Source organism: Mauremys mutica, chromosome 1, assembly GCF_020497125.1.
Source record: "Mauremys mutica isolate MM-2020 ecotype Southern chromosome 1, ASM2049712v1, whole genome shotgun sequence".
NCBI lineage: Eukaryota > Metazoa > Chordata > Testudines > Geoemydidae > Mauremys > Mauremys mutica.
Window position 1 is genome coordinate 336916784 of NC_059072.1, and position 19558 is coordinate 336936341.

Below are 19558 nucleotides of genomic sequence, written 5' to 3' on the forward strand. Positions count from 1 at the left end.
TTGAATTCAAAGTCTAATTCAGGCTCTCATTGATAACAGATTGAGCTGTGGTTGCTCAACACTTAGAATCATAGAATATCAGGGTTGAAAGGGATCTCAGGAGGTCATCTAGTCCAACCCCTGGCTCAAAGCAGGACCAATTTTCAACTAAATCATCCCAGTCAAGCCTGACCTTAAAAACCTCTGAGGAAATTTATGCTCAAGAAGTCTAAAGCTGGAGATCCAGAACTGAGGCACCCACTGATTCAGGCTACTTTTGGAATAAACCTTTTCTCTGATGCAGTTTCCTAATCTGCAGAGGTGGATAATAATACTTAAGCACACTCTGCCACACATTTTGTAACCAAAAACTACATACTTTGTAAACTGTAAATTAATGTTATCCTTAGGACTTGGAAAGCCCCTCAGTCATTTCTTGGAAATTAAAAGAATCTGCTGTTAAAATAGCAAGAATGGGAAGAAAGATAAAGGAGTTTGAGGTACAAGTCATGTTCTCATCTATCCTCCCTATTGAAGGAAAAGGCCCAGGTAGGGACCGTCGAATTCTGGAGGTGAATGCGTAGTTACGGAGGTGGTGTCGGAGAGAGGGCTTTAGATTCTTCGACCATGGGATTTTGTTCTGGGAAAGGGATTGCTAGGAAGAGATGGGATCCACCTAACGAAGAGAGGGAAGAGCATCTTCGCAGGCAGGCCTGCTAACCTAGTGAGGAGGGCTTTAAACTAGGTTTGCCGGGGGATGGTGACCTAAGCCCAGAGGTAAGTAGGGAAATGGGATACCGGGAGCAAACACAAGGAGGAGGGTACAAGACGGGAAGCTTCCTGATTCATACTGAGAAAGTAGGGCAATCGGCTAGTTATCTTAGGTGCATGTACATGAACGCAAGAAGCCTGGGAAACAAGCAGGAAGAACTGGAAGTCCTGGCACAATCAAGGGACTATAATGTGATTGGAACAACAGAAACTTGGCGAGGGAAGTTTACGTGACTGGAGCACTATCATGGATGGGTATAAACTGTTCAGGAAGGACAGATATGGGAGGAAAGATGGAGGAGTTGCATTGTATGCAAGTATGAAACTGGAGAAAAGCCTGCTGAGAGTCTTTGGGTTAAGTTTAGAGGTTAGAGCAACAAGGGTGATGTTGTGGTGGGCGTGTGCTATAGACCACCGGATCAGAAGGATGAGGTAGACGAGGCTTTCTTCAGACAACTAACTGAAGTTTCCAGGTCACAGGCTCTGGTTCTAATGGGGGACTTCAATCACCCTGACATCTGCTGGGAGAGCAATACAGCAGTGCACAGACAATCCAGGAAGTTTTTGGAGAGTGTTGGGAACAACTTCCTGGTACAAATGCTGGAGGAACCAATTAGGGGCCATGATCCTCTTGACCTGCTGCTTACAAACAGGGAAGAATTGGTAGGGGAAGTAGAAGTGGGTGGCAACCTAGGCAGCAATAACCATGAGATGGTTGAGTTCAGGATCCTGACAAAAGAAAGAAAGGAGAGTAGCAAAATACGGACCCTGGACTTCAGAAAAGCAGACTTAGACTCCCTTAGGGAGCTGATAGGCAGGATCCTATGGGAGGCTAATATGAGGCGGGAAGGAGTCCAGGAGAGCTGGCTGTATTTTAAAGAAGCCTTATTGAGGGCACAGGAACAAACCATCCCGATGTGCGGAAAGCATAACAAATAAGGCAAGTGACCTGCGTGGCTTAACGGTGAAATCTTCAGTGAGCTTAAACTCAAATAGGAAGCTTACAAGAACTGGAAATTTGGACAGATGACTAGGGAGGAGTATAAAAATATTTCTAGAGCATGCAGGGGTGTAATCAGGAAGGCCAAGGGATGATTGGAGTTGCAGCTAGCAAAGGATGTGAAGGGTAACAAGAAGGGTTTCTACAGGTATGTTAGCAACAAGAAGGTGGTCCGGGAAAGTGTGGGACTCTTACTGAATGGGGGAGGCAACACAGTGACAGATGATGTGGAAAAAGCTGAAGTACTCAATGCTTTTTTTGGTCGTCTTCACAGACAAGGTCAGCTCCCAGACTGCTGCACTGGGCAACACAGCATGGGGAGGAGGTAAGCAGCCCTCAGTGGTGAAAGAACAGGTTAAGTACTATTTAGAAAAGCTGGACATGCACAAGTCCATGGGTCCAGATCTAATGCATCCAAGGGTGCTGAGGGAGTTGGCTGATGTGATTGAAGAGCCATTGGCCATTATCTTTGAAAATTTGTGGCGAACGGGGGAGATCCCGGATGATTGGAAAAAGGCAAATATAGTGCCCATATTTTAAAAAGGGAAGGAGGAGAACCCGGGGAACTATAGACTGGTCAGCCTCACTTCAGTCCCCAGCAAAATCATGGAGCAGGTCCTGAAGGAATCCATTTTGAAACACTTGGAGGAGAGGCAGGTGATCAGAAACAGTCATCATGGATTCACCAAGGGAAAGTCATGCCTGACCAACCTGATTGCCTTCTATGATGAGATAACTGGCTCTGTAGATATGGGGAAAGTGGTGGATGTGATCTATCTTGACTTTAGCAAAGCTTTTGATACAGTCTCCCACAGTATTCTTGCCAGCAAGTTAAAGAAGTATGGATTGGATTAATGGACTACAAGGTGGATAAAAAGCTGGCTAGATTGTTGGGCTCAACGGGTAGTGATCCATGGCTCGATGTCTAGTTGGCAGCCGGTATCAAGCAGAGTGCCCCAGGGGGTCAGTCCTGGGGCCGGTTTTGTTCAACATCTTTATTAATGATCTGGATGATGGGGTGAATTGCACCCTCAGCAAGTTCGCAGATGACACTAAGCTGTGGGGAGAGGTAGATATGCTGGAGGGTAGGGATAGGGTCCAGAGCGACCTAGACAAATTGGAGGATTGGGCCAAAAGAAATCTGATGAGGTTCAACAAGGACAAGTGAAGAGTCCTGCACTTAGGACGGAAGAATCCCATGCATCGCAACAGGCTGGGAACCGACTGGCTAAGCAACAGTTCTGCAGAAAAGGACCTAGGGGTTAGAGTGGATGAGAAGCTGGATATGAGTCAGCAGTGTGCGCTTGTTGCCAAGAAGGCTAATGGCATATTGGGCTGTATTAGTGGGATCATTGCCAGCAGATCGAGAGAAGTGATTATTCCCCTCTATTCAGCACTGGTGAAGCCACACCTGGAGTACTGCATCCAGTTTTGGTCCCCCCATTACAGAAGGGATGAGGACAAATTGGAGAGAGTCCAGCGGAGGGCAGCAAAAATGATTAGGGGGCTGGGGCACATGACTTACGAGGGGAGGCTGAAGGAACTGGGGTTATTTAGTCTGCAGAAGAGAAGAATGAGGGGGGATTTGATAGCTACCTGAAGGGGGGTTCCAAAGAGGATGGAGCTAGGCTGTTCTCAGTGGTGGCAGATGACAGAACAAGACGCAATGGTCTCAAGTTGCTGTGTGGGAGGTCTAGATTGGCTTATAGGAAACACTATTTCACTAGGAAGGTGGTGAAGCACTGGAATGGGTTACCTGGGGAGGTGGTGGAATCTCCATCCTTAGAGGTTTTTAAGGCCCGGCTTGACAAACCCCTGGCTGGGATGATTTAGTTGGTGTTGGTCCTGCTTTGAGCAGGGGATTGGACTAGATGACCACCTGAGGTCTCTTGCAACCCTAATATTCTATGATTCTATGAATGAAGAAGCAGAAAATTATCACAAATATTCTTGAAAAGGAGGTTGAAAAATATGGACCCATGAAGCATGTTTGTGAGCTGCCTTGTTCTGTCCATTTCAAACTTCAAATAAACAATACATAAAATTTTCTTATGATGCAGGTTCTCTAGTTCTGGGAAATCTGTGAGACAATCAGAAATCTTGGCCTTTGTAATGCAGGAGCCAGATTAATATTCTCAGATAATACGATTTCCCACTGAAATCAGTATTTTCTGAAGAAATTTGACCTGAATTTACTAAATACACTTGTCAACTAATACCAGGCCATCTCTACACTATGGGTGCTACACATTGGCAGAGGGTGAAGCCCCAGTTTGGGGAAGCTAACCCGTTGGCCATGCCCCTTCCACCCAAAGCCCCACCCTCCCATATGCCAGAGCCCCAACCCCACCCCGTAATAGGAGGAGCCCTGAGGGCCCCCCCGGACTGAGGAGTCCTGTGGCCTGCCCACCCCAGCCATGCCAGGCCACCAACCCCAGTGCCAGTCTGGTCCAAGTCATGCCGCCGGCCCCTCCCCCCAGCTGCTGGCCCCCTCAAGCCACTAGGCTGAGCTGCCCCCTGGATTGGCCGAGTGCCAGGCTGAGCTGCCCCCGCACCCCGATGGGCCAAGTACCGGCCCCGCCAAGCATCGGGCCAAGCCGCTGTCCCCCTCCCCCACAAGCCGGGATGCTGAGCTGAGCCGCCCCCCGGACGGGCTAGGCCCCACCCGCACTGAGCACCAGGCCAAGCTGCTGCCCCCGCCCCCGCCTCCCCTGCACCTGGCCAGCCCAAGCACATGGTCGAGCGAGCCACCTCACTCCCACCCGCCAGACCCTTGCTCCACCCACCGCTGGCTCACTGTGTTCTCTCCTCACTCCCCCACCTCCAAGGAGGAGGGACGAGGCGAGCAGTGGCAGGCAGGCAGCAGCAGACGGTGGGGGCCTGGGGAAAGGCCACCGTAGCCCAGGTGTCCTGCGGTGGGTCTGCAGCAGCTGCGCCAGGACTTAACCTTCCCTGGCCTACCTGCCACTCATGGTGCTACAGCTACATAGCTGCAGCTCTGCTGCTGCAGCACTATATAGTGTAGACACTTTCTACATCAATGGAAAGGGGCTTTCCATCACTGTAGTAAACCACCTCTCAGTGTAGTGGCAGCTAGGTTACTGGAAGAATTGTTCTGTTGACCTAGCCGTGGCTACACCAGGGTCTAGGTTGGCTTAATTAAGGGCTATGTGGTATGAATTTTTCACACCTCTAAGAGATCTAAGTCGAACTAAATTTTAAATGTAGACCTGGGCTATACCAGAGAAAAGAACATAAGAATGACCATACTGGGTCAGACCAAAGGTCCATCTAGCCCAGTATCCTGTCTTCTGACAGTGGCCAATGCCAGGTGCTTCAAAGGAAATGAATAGAACAAGCGATCATCAAGTGATCCATCCCCTGTTGCCCATTCCCAGCTTCTGGAAAACAGAGTCTAGAGACACCATCCCTGCCCATCCTGGCTAATAGCCATTGATGAATTATCCTCCATGACTTATCTCGTTCTTTTTTGAGACCTATTATAGTCTTCACCTGTCATAAACAGATAGTTAAGGGTTAAAGTCTCTTTTACCTGTAAAGGGTTAACAAGCTCAGTAACCTGATGAACACCTGACCAGAGGACCAATCAAGGGACAAGATAATTTCAAATCTCTGTGGAGGGAAGCCTTTGTCTGTGTTCTTTGTTTTGAGTTCGCTCTCTCTTGGATTTAAGGGAGGCCAGACATATTCTTCAAGTTCTCCAAAGTTTCCTGAAGTATTTTCTTCTATTCAGTATAGTGAGTATTACAAAGGCGAATTAGTCTTATAATTTAATTTCTGCATTTGCAATTGTGTGTTTGCTGGAGAAATATCTTTATTTCTGTTGCTGTTACTTTGATTATTCTGAGGAGGAGGGAGGGGAAGTCTCTCCAGTTTTTATAAGTTAGACTCTGTAATTTTTTCCATCCTGGTATTACAGAGATAATGTACTTTCTTTCTTTCTTTCTTTTAATAAAATCTTTTCTTTTTAGAACTTGATTGATTTCTTCCCTTGTTTGGATTTTCAGGGGAAGGGGAGGGGGAAAAGTGAATCCCTCTTTGTTTGATTCAAGGAATTTGAATCCAGGTATCTCTCCTAAGGACTTGGAGAGGGGAGGGGGGAATGGATTATTTCCCTTTGTGTTAAGATTCAAGGAGCTTGGATCTGTGTTCCCAGGGAAGGTTTGGGAGGAATGGAAAGTGTACCAAAACACTATATTTTTGGTTGGTGGCAGCTTTACCAGATCTAAACTAGGATTTTAGTTTAGAGGAGTCCATGCAGGTCCCCATCTTGTGAACGCTAAAGTTCAAAGTGGGGAATAAACCTATGATATCACCTTTACAACATCCTCTGGAAAAAAGAGTTCCACAGGTTAACTGTGCATTGTGTGAAGAAATACTTCCTTTTGTTTTAAACCTGCTGCCTATTAATTTAATCTGGTGAATTCTAGTTCTAAAAACAGACAGAATTGCTAGTCCTTTTGCCACTAAAGCCTAGAGTGACTTTCTGGAAGGCTCAGGCTTATGGCCCACTTAGGACATTATAGTGACTAAAGCCTAGGGGCAGAGTGCTTAGTACTGTGAGTGGGTCCACTGACTTTCAGTGGGACTACTCACAGGAGTAAAGTTACTCACATGTGCATTTGCAGGATCAGGCCTTCAACTGTTACCAGTGACTGAACACAAGTTTGTCCAATTATCAGCTTTGCTTAAGACCAGATTGCAACTTGCCCTTGTGGGGGGCTGCTGGTGGAGGCACAAAACCTTTCCTCAATGAAGCCCTGCCAATGGCCAGCCATAGTCACTGCATTTGAGAGACAAGAGAGACTGATCCCTCTGTGCACACCCCAGGAAGAGAAATCTCCTCAAAGGAAGAGAAGAAGGAGGAAGGACTAGAGCAGGCTAGCACAGGACTAGGGATAGCATGTTTATCTGGAAGTTCAGGGATGGATTGTGTCTCCTCACAGTGAAATCCCTTGCTGAGCTCCCATTAGTACAGCTCTATGTACCTACTCAGGACTGAATTATAAAGGCACAATCTAGCCCTTCAGAGCCAAGTATTATAAATGAATTGATGAAAGGGCAACAGATATGTAATCTATCTAAACAACATTTCATTCGATGAGAAGAGTAACATGGTGCCTGTAGAAATCAATAGCAGAGAGTGTGTTGTTAAAAAAGAGGTGGCAGTTACTTCAGTGCACTGCACTACTACAATCTTTTAGAAGAATATTACATTAATGACAGACAATGAAAGTATGGAGAGTCACAGATTAGGATGAAACATAAGAGACAATGGTCCCGTGGTTAAGGTGCTAGCATAGATCTTGGGAGACCCAGCTTCCCTGCTCCATCACAGACCTTGGGTAAGCCACTTAAGGCTCAGATCCTCAAAGGTAAATAAGCACCAAACTACCATTGATTTTAAAGGGAGTTAAGTGCCTAAATACCTTTGAGGATCTGGGCCTTAGGGAACTGATGCACAGAGAGGCTTTCTGTAAAATGGGGATATTAGCACTTCCCTGCCTCAGAGGGGAGTTGTGAGGATAAATACATTAGAGAGTGTGGAAAGTCCAGTGAAGAGCAAAAAAAATGATTAAAGATCTAGAAAACATGACCTATGAGGGAAGATTGAAAAAAAATGGGTTTGTTTAGTCTGGAGAAGAGAAAAGGGGACATGATAACAGTTTTCAAGTACATAAAACGTTGTTCCAAGGAAGAGGGAGAAGAATTGTTCTTAACCTCTGAGGAGAGGACAAGAAGCAATGGGCTTAAATTGGGGCCAGGGTGGTTTAGGTTGGACATTAGGAAAAACTTCTTAACTGTCAGAGTGGTTAAGCACTGGAATAAATTGCCTACGGCAGTTGTGGAATCTCCATCATTGGGGATTTTTAAGAGCAGGTTGGACAAACACCTGTCGGGGATGGTATAGATAATACTTAGTCCTGCCTTGAGTTCAGGCAACTGGACTAGATGACCTCTCGAGGTCCCTTCCAGTTCTATGATTTATACCACAGATACCACAGTACTGAAGGTCATAAAAATACCCATGACAGTTTACCAAAGTCCAACAGAGAGCATTAATAAGGCTGTAAATCAAATTTACAATATTTTTCCCAAGTATAAGCACAATAAAGTGTTATAGTTGAATTAAACTGAAAGAAAACAAAGGAGCAGAGATTACAACCTATCTACATTGTCATCTATTGAAACAGACATGGGCACACATTCAAGCGTCTGAGATATACACAAATATTAGATAAACTTTCTTCTTCAGCAGCGTAATAAAGCCCCATGTCTGCCTCTGTCAGTGTGTAAATTATGGGCCATCTCCAGGCGTCATATGCATGGAACACCTATTGAATTCAATGAGAATTTTGCATGTGAATTGATGTACCTAGTTCAGAGATTACAAGGCCAGAAGGGATCCGGTGATCACCTGGTCTCACCGCCTGTATCGCACAGACATAGAACTTTCCCAAAATAATTCCTAGAGGATAGCTTTTAGATAAAGCTTTTAGAAAAACACCACGACCCTTAGTATATTGTTAATCGTTAATTACTTTCACCATTAAAAAGATATGCCTTATACCCAGTCTGAATTCGTCTAGCTGCAACTTCCAACTATTGGATCATGCTCTACCTTTCTCTGCTAGACTGAAGTGCCCATTATTAACTATTTGTTCCCCATGTAGATACTTAGGCCTGGTCTACACTAAGGGCGGGGGTTGAACTAGGGTACGCAAGTTCAGCTACGCGAATAGCGTAGCTGAACTCGAAGTACCCTAGTTCGAACTACTTACCCATCCAGACGCCGTGGGATCGAAGTCCGCGGCTCCAAGGTCGACTCCGCCACCGCCGTTTGCAGTGGTGGAGTTCCGGAGTCGACCAGAGCGCGCGGAAAGTTCGAACTAGATTAGACGCGATAGTTCGAACTCCGAGAAGTCGAACTCACCGCGTCGACCCACGCGGTAAGTGTAGACATACCCTTACAGTCTATAACCAAGTCACTTCTTAATCTTTTTTTGTTAAGCTAAATAGACTGAGGTCCTTGAGTCTATCACTATAAGGCATGTTTCATAATCCTTTAATCAGTCTTGTGACTCTTCTCTGAACACTCTCCAATTTATCAATATCCTTCTGAAATTGTGCATACCAGAACTGGACACAGTATTCCAGCAGTGCTTGCACCAGTGCCAAATACAGAGATTTAATAACCTCTCTTCTCCTGCTTGAGATTCCCCTATTTAGGCATCCCAGAATTGCATTAGCTCTTTTGGTCACACCATCACATGTTCAGCTGATTATCTACCACAACCCCCAAATCTTTGTCAGAATCATTCGCTGCTTCCCTTTTGTAACCATATGTAACCTTCAGTCCTTCTGAGTGACAAAAACGTATCAGTCTAGGAAGTGGAAAACTGAGTATTTTAATGGAACAATGCAAAGGCTGACAAGCCAAAAATTTCACCATATTCCTTAAAAATGACATTTCTATCAGCATTTTCTTAAGCCTGAAGTGCAGTGCACCTGTAGTCATCCACACCTGTTTACATCAAAGCCAAACTATTAGTTTTAATTATTCAGATACATTCCTCTCCCATGCTCCCTGAACAGTCTCACATCTTGGTGCAGTCAGTAACAAAGAAACTGCTCAGTTCCCTATTGTGATACACAGATGTTTTTGGTTTCTCTCTCCTGTTATTTCCTTGGGAAGGATACTTTAATTTTATACAGCGCGTGTTTACTCTGACCAGCGAATCTATGGCGCTGGATACAATTTGTATGAAATAAACTTGGCTCTTCATTATTATTAGTTAGACATCACCAGCGCGTGCAGTGCGCCAGGAAAGACGAACTGACTGAATCACATTATTCCCCCAAATCCAGTGACGGGTTCCTAGCAAGAGTAAAGAATTCTTGTCCAACTAGGAGCCCCATTTTCTGCTGCCAGCTGAGATTCTCTGCTGCCCTGTGTGACTCGCCCCTTAATATAAAGATAAACCCAAATCTGTTGCAGACGGGAAGAAAGGCAAGTGGCTTGGTGCTGAGCCCCAGGTCAGTAGGACCATCCGACCCAGCCTAACCCAGAGCTGTCCACACACAGACACGAGTTTCCGAAGGGCCGAGCAAGCTCCCGCAGCCCTGACAATGCAGCCGGGCTCCGCCCAGCCGCTCCGCAGGGCGAGGCGTGCGCCGGTCGGGAAGCCGCGGCGGGGCTGCCCGGCCGGGACCGTGGCAAGGCGCCAGGCTGCGGGCTGGCCGGGCGCGGGGCGCGGTTACCTATGGAGATCTCCTGCGCGAAGGCCAGCGAGATGAGCAGCAGGGGCAGCCCCACGGCGATGCAGGTGACCAGCTTGTCCAGCGCCAGCTCCAGCCGCAGCCCCTTGTACTTGGGCTCGGAGGGCTCCTTCAGCAGGAAGTCGGAGAAGACGTACTCGGTGGCGATGTGGGCAATGGCCATGGCGAGCGCGGGCCGGGCAGGACAGGACAGGAGGCGCCCGGAGCGCCCGGCACGCAGCCCGCCCCGCTCCTTTCGCTTTGCTTCCTGCTCGCGCCTGCCCCCGGCGGCCCGAGGCGCCGGCAGCAGCGAGGCAAGCCCCGGCCTGCAGCGGCAGCGCCCCGCTCCGGCTCTTTGTCTGGCTCGCGGCTCCCCCCCGCCGAGTGGGGCCGCGGCGGCGCCTCCCCCTCCCCAGCCAGCGCGCTCGGGTCTCGGGACCTTGCGCCGCAGCCCGCGAGCGCGGGGAGGAGGCGGGGCCGGGCTCAGCCCCCCGGCGGGCAGCGGGAACCGGGGGTAGCTCAGGGTGTGGCTCTCAGAAAGGGGGGGGGGGGGCGGTGGCAGGTCTGAGCCCCGCTGGCTGGGCACACGGGTAGGAACGGTGGCAGGATTGGGCCTCGCTGGCTGGGCACAGGGGCAGGGGTGGTGGCAGGATTGGGCCCCGCTGTCAGGGCGCAGGAGCAGGGGTGGTGGCAGGATTGGGCCCCGCTGTCAGGGCGCAGGGGCAGGGGTGGTGGCAGGATTGGACTCTGCTGGCTGGGCACAGGGGTAGGGGCAGTGGCAGGATTGGACCCCGCTGGCTGGGCACAGAGGCAGGGGCAGTGGCAGGATTGGGCCCCGCTGTCAGGGCGCAGGGGCAGGGGTGGTGGCAGGATTGGGCCCCGCTGGCTGGGCACAGAGGCAGGGGCAGTGGCAGGACTGGGCCCTGCTGTCAGGGCGCAGGGAAAGGGGTGGTGGCAGGATTGGGCCCCGCTGGTTGGGATGGTGGCAGGATTGGGCCCCGCTGGTTGGGCACAGGGGTAGGGGCGGTGGCAGGATTGGGTCCATCCAGGAGTGGCTGAGGGCAATCATTGGTCCAAACCCTAGAACTGCCCCTGTGGCCCTAACTTAAATAGGAGCTTCTGGGTTGATGATGTGGGTGCTCCAAGCCCCATCCCTCCACCCAAACAATCTTCCTCCTTGTGGTTATGGGGATGAGAGTCTCTCTGCCTGTCATATCATTTTGGGGAAAATTGTGCTTATAGAAAGAAGCAGTATCAGAGGCCAATGGGCCTGATGCTCCAGTCACGCTGCTTTTAAGCCAAAGTCGTTTCCACTGATTTCAGTGAAGTTACTCTTGGTTTATAGTAGTGGGAGCGGAGAAGCAAGCCAAAGATCTCATGTGGCAGAGATTAGAGTAGAGCTCTGAGGGCAGATTAATGCTCTACAGATAAATTGTGGCAATCCCCACTGAATTTAGGCCAAAAGGTGCTGAGCCTCCGCACCTCTGTGCTTGGCAGTTCATAGCCCCAGCACCTCTGGGCTTGCTGCATTAGTTATGAACGTAAAAAAATGACTTGAGCCCCAGCACCTCAGTTATTACAGATTAAACCCTGGGTTACTCCCAGTGCTTCTTACAAATTGCATCCTGTATTTGTACTGCTACCTGGCTACTCTCCAGCCTGTAACATCCAATAGAAAGTATGTGGAATGGCAACTAGCTATGACTGCATGTTAATAGCTTATTTGTACAGGGAGAGAAAAGAAAATCCCCCCATCTGGTCTCTGGCTTCCACTAACTTTCTGTGGGAATTTTTGGTTTTGGATTGAATCCAGTGAACTCCATTCTCTTGTGTTTATGGGATAACTGCAGCTTTCTCCAGAGCCAGAGGGCCCAGGAGGCAATGGAACCAGACTGCATATGTTACCGGTTCGTTGATTTTTAAGGGGCAACCCACTTTCACATAAGAATCTCAGAAATTAATGACGAAAATGACCAATATGTCAAATGCTCTGCCATGCAGAACCCCCATTCACTTCAACTGAAGTGCCACATACAGAATGTTTGTGGGATCAAGATCCTAACAAGACAACTAACCCACCCTCCTTGTCAGTGTAGGATTGTAGCATCCACTACAAGGCAGGGATTTGGTGAGAGGGGCTTCTTCATAGGGAGATTAGGCTACAGTCTGACAGAATTTAGCATTAAGACATTTTCCTGATATTCAGCCTAAAATTTGAAGGTACAGGGAGACATGCTGGCCTTGAGGGCTTGTTTGGGATTTGCATCTGAAATAAGAATGTTATGCTATTCCAACAAAGCTCCTGAAGAAAATTGGAGAAGTCAGCCCCATACTGCTAGGTGCAGTACACACATGGAATAAAAGGTCAGACTCTGCCACAAAAAGCTTACACTCTTAGCATATGGTGAGAGAGAAAAGATAAGCAGGGAGGGAAGGTGGGGAAGGAGAAGGTAACAGTGAAAGTATAATGTTTGGTTCACTAACAGCATGAAGCTTTGCAATACTGTTAAAGACATTTTGAAATACCCCGTATCTGTTCCACCACAACTATTCAATTCAAATAAAAAAAAGAGTTCCTGTATTAAAGAAACAGTCAGGAGGTTCATACAACTGGTAAACTTTTTTTTTATTATTAATACATTACAGTTTTAAACCTTATATAAAAGGCTAAATTATACCATTCAGATATTTTATGATTCTGTTTTAAACAGCAAAGATATGGAAAACAGAAATAAAAATACCTAAATAATGTTGATTTATGGTGCATGATGGGTGAAAGCCTTAACTCTATTTGTATATAGTACACAAGCATTCTGGACACATGAATAGTATTTAACAAAGAACAAGAGACCTCAATGTTAGTGGTTACATAGTGGAATGAAACAAGTGTTTAGAATGTCTGTGGTTCCCTGATTGCTATTAGGTTTAGCCAGCTATATAGGAAGCTTTAAAAGTAATGATTGAAGGAGTGTTTGTGGTACAATGTAAGTAAAAGCTGTTTTATTCAGCACTTCACCAACTGGAAAGCTCTATAAACCAGCATTTCTGATCTTCATTGAAATTCCGGTTTATAGTCTGGTTGGCGTGGAGCTGGCAGGGGGTTGGGGCGCAGGAAGGGGTGTGGAGCGCAGGCTCTGGGAGGGAGTTTGGGCATGGGAGGCGGTTCGGGGCAGGGGTTTGGGGCATGGGAGGCAGTGTGGGGCAGGGCCACCCAGAGGATTCAGGGGGCCTGGGGCATAGCAATTTCAGAGGCCCCTTCCATAAAAAAAAGTTGCAATACTATAGAACACTATATTCTCATGGGGGCCCCTGTGGGGCCTGAGGCAAATTGTCCCACTTGCCTCTTCTCCCCACCCCCCTCACCCCCTGGGGCAGCCCTGGGAAAAATAAACATTTAAAAACCTTCCTCATCTCGGCACAAACCCAGTTTTGAGAAAACTTCTTTTCAAGTCACCTTTGCAAGGTATCACTGGTTCTCAGCATCAGCTAGTGCTAAAAGGCACTAAAGTTCATTTGACGGGTTGGACAAATAGTTTCCGTCAAAACTATTTTTTGATCAAAAACTAGGGGTGTCATAGGTTTGTTCCCCACTTTGAACTTTAGCATCCAAAAGGTGGGGACCTGCATGTACCCTTCTAAGCTTAAATCCTAGCTTAGATCTGATAGTGCTGCCACCAACCAAAAATATAGTGGTTTGGTACACTTTCCATTCCCCCCAAACCTTCCTTGGGGAACCCAAGACCCAAACCCCTTGGGTCTTAACACAAAGGGAAATAAACCATTCCCCCACCTTTCCCTGGTGAGTCAGACTAACCCCCTGGGGTCTCAAACAAGGGAAGAAAATCGATCAGGTTCTTAAAAAGAAAAGCTTTTAATTAAAGAAAGAAAAAGTAAAAACTATCTCTGTAAAATCAGGATGGAAATGCTTACAGGGTATACAGCTTATAAAAACTAAAGGGACTCCCTCCCCCCTAGCTTAAGTACAAGTTACAGCAACAGAGATAAAATATTCTTCCAGCAAATACACATTTGCAAATACAGAAAACAAATAAAAGACTAATCCGCCTTTTTAATTAATACTCACTATGTTGAATAGAAGAGACTATTTTAAGAAGCTTGGAGAGCTTGGATGTACGTCTGGCCCCTCTTAAATCCAAGAGAGAACAACCCCCAAAACAAAGAACACAAACAAAGACTTCCCTCCACCGAGATTTGAAAGTATCTTGTCCCTTCATTAGTCCTCTGGTCAGGTATCAGCCAGGTTCACTGAGCTTGTTAACCCTTTATAGGTAAAAGAGACATTAACCCTTAACTATCTGTTTATGACAAGGGGTTTTTAAAAAGAAAAAAAAATCACGGACAATGTCTGCTTTCCTTCAAAATTTGTTGTGGTTTTTTTAATTGAAAAGCTGAAATTAGTCTGCCAAAAACCTGAACATGGTTTGGGGTTTCAGAAGTGTGTGCCAAATATTTGCTGCTTGCTGTGTTTGTTTAAAAAAACAATAAAAAAAATTCTGCTTAAAAAAAAATCCAGAACTTTTGAGCCACCTCAGCTTGTGACCAAACTCCTGAGCCCATCCAGTCAGAGATTTTTCCAGGTTTCTGATACTCTGCTGGCTTCCTTGATTCATATCGGTCTCCATAACTTTGGGTTCATTTACCTTAGAACATAAGAATGGCCATACTGGTTCAGACCAAAGGTCCATCCAGCCCAGTATCCTGTCTACCAACAGTGGCCAATGCCAGGTGCCTCAGAGGGAGTGAACCTAAAAGGTAATGATCAAGTGATCTTTCTCCTGCCATCCATCTCCACCCTCTGACAAACAGAGGCTAGGGACACCATTCCTTACCTATCCTGACTGACTATTAGCCACTAATGGGCTTAACTTCCATGAATGTATCTGTTTCCTAGAGACTGGCTCCATGGGGTCCCTCACAAACTGGAGACGGTTACTGTGGGTTTGTCTTTAGTATAGCTTATGTACATACTCCACGAACTGAGCATTTGAGCTTGTTCCAGAATCTGGGATGAGCCTATGTTGTGAAAACTGAAATGCTCAAAATAGCACATGCACAGGGTGCTAAAATTAAATTAACACAGGGGGTCGGTACCCCTCAGGGGGTCACAAGGTGTCAGCCTCCACCTCAAACCCCGCTTTGCCGCCAGCATTTATAATAGTGTTATACGTTAAAAACACTTTTAAAATATATTTAAGGGGGGGTCCACACTCAGAGGTTTGCTATGTGAATGGGGTCACCAGTACAAAAGTTCGAGAACCACTGAATTAACCCCTCTGGAGCCTCGGGGTATGGGGCGGTGGGGAGGGGTGTCTCTTTTGGTAGGGTTGGGAAGGAGGTAGGTGGTGTAGGATATTGCTCTTCTCACATGATCCCTCCCTCATGGAAAAGATAACAGCTTGGCTCTTTGTGTTAAATAGCTGTCTGCAAGCCTCAAACTGCTGAATGAGCTTTAGCGTAGGGAAGGCTGTGCCTCCCCAAACAGCTTGGCCCTGCCTCCTATCTGACTCCCATCCACTTCCTGCCCCCGACCGCCCCCCTCAGAATCCCCGACCCATCCTGCTCCTTGTCTCACTGCCCCCCCCAGACCTCCTCCCTAACCACCACCCCAGGACCCCACCAACCCCCGCTGTCCCCTGACTGCCCTGACCCCTATCCACACACTCCCGCCGAGTCCTGACAGACCCGCGGAATGCCCTGACCGCCCCCTCAGAACCTCTGCCCCCTCCCTGTCCCCTGGACTCCCTGCCCCTTATCCACCCCCCCCCCAGTCTCAGCCCCCTGCCATGCTGCTTACCCCCGCCTCCTCCCTCTCCCGGAGCCTCAGTGTGCCGCGTCCAGGAGTGGCCCTGGACAGTGCTGCAGCGGTGTGGCTCCAGCGAGGCCTGAGCTCCCGCCGGTCAGCCCGGAGCTTGCAGCCCTGTCCCACCCTCTTACCACATGGCTCCGAGCAGGGAGGAGCTCAGGCCCCGCTGGTGCCATGCCACTTTAGCTCTGTCCAGGGCCGCTCCTGGGTTACCCCACCACTCCTCTCTCTCAGAGCCTCAGCGCGCCATGTCCAGGAGCTGCCCTGGCCCCTGTACAGCACTGCAGCGGCATGGCTCCAGCGGGACCGGAGCTCGCAGCCCTACCTTCTTATCATGTGGCTCTGAGCGGGAGGAGCTCAGGCCCTGCTGGAGCCACACTGCTTTAGCTCTGTCCAGGGCCACTCTTGGACGCAGCACGCGGAGGCGCCAGGGGATGGGGGAAGGCGGAGGTGGAGCTGGGCCTGGAGAATTCTTGTGGGGGCCCCTGCAGGGCCTGGGGCAAATTGCCTCACTTGCCCCCCCCCAGCAGCCCTGATGTGGGGTCCCAGATCCAGGGGGCGGTCACCTCGGGTGGCTCCCCACAAGCAGTTACCTGTCCCAGCTGCTCCTAGGCGGAGGCGCAGCAGGCAGCTCTGTGCATTGCCTCCGCTTGCAGGCGCCACTCCCGCAGCTCGCATTGGCCGTGGTTCCAAGCTTGGGGACCTGTGGAGCTAGTGCTCGGGGCAGAGTGGAGGCAGCGCATGGAGCCGCCTGCCATGCTTCCTCCTAGGAGCAGCCAGGACAGGTCGCCGCTTGTGGGGAGCCGCCTGAGGTGAGTGCCCCCTAGATCCAGCACCCCATACCCAATCCTGTGCCCCAACCCACTGCCCTGAGTCGTCTCCTGTGCCCCAACCTCCTTCCCCAAGCCATCTCCCATGCCCCAAACCCCTGCCCCAAATCCCCTCCCGCACCCAAACTCCCTCCCTCTTATTTAACCCTCATTTTTCATTTACCAGCACTTCCCATTTCCCCAACATGCCGGATAAAACAGCTTTTACTGTAATTGCTATCCTAATTCTGAGCCCAGTCCTGTAACTAACTCACACAAGTCACTATTCTTGAAAGACTTCTTGAATGAGTAATGGTTGAAAGATCAGGCCTCTTTATCTAGAAAGTTTTTTGTTTTGCTTTTTAAAGAACCAGAAGAAAACAAAAGAATCAAGGAAACACTGAGAAACACCCCACACCTCAAGGATTTTTTTTAACACCTTTTATCTGTTGGTGATCTAGGCATTAATCCAGAATACCATTAACCTACATTCAGAGTGACTGTCAGTAAAGTTCCCTACACAGGCGTAGCATATTTTTAAATACAGAAGAGTAAAAAAATGACATTATGCACTAACTCGAATTTACACTGAAACTCAAACTCAGTTAAATTATTTCACAGATAAAACATTGCTTTAGTTCTGGAGTTCATCCACCAGGGTTGTAGGTGATATGAACATACTTGTGGCAGGACTAAACAATAGCTCATTCAAAATGAGCTGTAAACATTCAAGTATCACTATATATAAGGTCTGATTCTACCACCCTTACTAACACTGAGTAAATACTTGACTTCCTGAGTAGTCTCATTGAAATCAGGGAGTAAACTACTACTTGGTGTAAGTATGGGTCACAGAATCAGGCCCACAATAAACAGTAGTTATAGAACCAGATGACTTTCTCTTTAGTAACCCAAGGCCAGATTTTTTGATGTGTTTTGGGGGCCAGAATTTTAAAGGTATTTAAGCACCTAAAGATGCAGATAGGCACCTTGCTACCTAATTCAATGGTAGTAAGGCCTCTAAGTGCTTTAAAAAAATCCCAGAATGCCTATACGCATCATTAGGTGCCTAAATACCTTTAAAATGTTGGCCCCCAAAACAGCAATCTCATTTAATAGGATACAGGAAGAGAACTCTTAAACTTTTAGTAGATTCAGTGGGCCAGATTCTGTCCTCAGACTGTATCAATCCAGAGTATCTCCAGTGAATCAATGGATTTGTTCCAGATTTACACTAGCACATGCAGAATCTGGCACACTGAAAATAGCTCAACATAGCATTATCCAATAGAGATCCCATTATGCAACTCTTTTATCACAGAGACTATGGGCCAAATTCTGCCCTCACGTACACCCATGCAAACCCATTGCACTCAGTGGAAATGCAAAGATGATGTACTGAACTTGAAGGCATACTTTGGTCCTGTGTATTACTTTTTAAGCACAAGATTCTGTTAAAATCTCTTTAAAGTCAACATGTTTACACACATCTGGGAGTGATTCACAATTAGAGCTGCGTAAAATTTTCATTATGAAACCAAAGCCACACAAAACTCACCTGTTTTGGGTTCATTAAGAGCTAGTGTCTGTGGCCTGATCCAAAGCTACTGAAGTCAGTAAGAGTCTTTACATTGACTTCAGTGGGCTTTGGATAAGGCTCCTCCTGCTCACATTAACTATAGGGGAAGCCCAGTAAGCCCTAGAAAGTTAACCCATGTGGTCAACATGTTCACTGAGGCTTATCAATCTTTTGAGGTAATCTAGGGCCAATAATAGGTTCGCATAAAAAGAAAAGTCTGGGCTTTATTGTGGGTTTGACTAGGTTTCTCAGTGTGTTTTACTGTTTATTTGAACCAGAATCTCCAAGCACAATGAACATGAACTGAAACAGGAGAAGACGTTTGCATGAACCTTTTACCTTGTTGAGTTTCTCATTGCTCCAGTCACAACTCAATTCAAATTTTAAAAATAAAATTGTTTGACTACATTTTACAGCATTGAAAGAATCAGAAGCCTAATGCATTTTATCAGCTCTCAAAGCCAAATCCTGCTCGCCTAACTCAAGTGAGCAATCTCATTGATATCAGTGGGACCACTCAAGTATAAGGGCAGGTCTACACTGCTGCTTATGTTGATATAACTTACGTCGCTCAGGGATGTGAAAAAGCCACCCTGCTGAGTGATGCAAGTTACATCAATCTAAGCCCGGAGTGTCCAGAAATTAAGCTGGTAACATTATGTTGGTGGGAAACACTCTCCCGCCGACATAGCTATCACCTCTCACAGAGGTGGAGTAATTATGCCAATGGGAGACTTCTCTCCCATTGGTGAGGAGCGTCGTCACCAGACGCGCTACATTGATGCAGCTGTGCCAATGTAGCGCTTCTAATGTACACTAGCCCTACGTCTGAGCCTGCTCCTATTGAATTCAATGGCACAACTCACACTGACTTCAACAGAGCAGAATCAGGCTGCAAAGACAAGCAGGATATGGCCATCAGGGCCTAAGCTTGCAGCCTATGTCACACGTGACTTATGGCTGCAGGATTGGGCTCTCACTTTGTAATTTTCACAAACATATATCTTGCCTCAATATACCAACAATATACAATGAAATCCAACAGAGCTCTATAAACGGTCTCCAAAATACAGATTTACAGGGAATCAGTTGGGAGCGCACACTTGGGTTGCACAGACCTGTAGTATGTCCTTTTTCTCTGACAAGTGATGAGGATGATGAGGATTAATATTGTTGCCAGAAGAACAAGTCCAACAGAAAAAAGGGCTATGAGTGTTGAGTTAGCTTCTCCTGCACCCAGAGCTTTGCCTAAGAATTTGATTCCTTCTCTGTCATCACCTGTCAAAACAAGTAGCAGCATATGAGAAATCTGTACA

General features: G+C 47.5%; 2 protein-coding genes across 2 annotated transcripts in view; both read right to left on the bottom strand.

The window, feature by feature from the left end:
• The window catches only part of PANX1 (pannexin 1), a 45731-nt gene extending 35492 nt beyond the window's left edge, over positions 1-10239 (bottom strand). The window contains exon 1 of the mRNA XM_044982686.1: positions 10034-10239. Within this exon, the coding sequence (XP_044838621.1) occupies positions 10034-10214 (181 nt within the window). The 5' untranslated portion in view covers positions 10215-10239. The remainder of the gene's footprint in view (positions 1-10033) is intronic.
• A 6616-nt stretch (positions 10240-16855) lies between these two features.
• HEPHL1 (hephaestin like 1) overlaps positions 16856-19558 on the bottom strand; it is a 76891-nt gene continuing 74188 nt past the window's right edge. Inside the window, exon 20 of the mRNA XM_045019781.1 lies at positions 16856-19520. Coding sequence (XP_044875716.1) covers positions 19318-19520 — 203 coding nt within the window. The 3' untranslated portion in view covers positions 16856-19317. The remainder of the gene's footprint in view (positions 19521-19558) is intronic.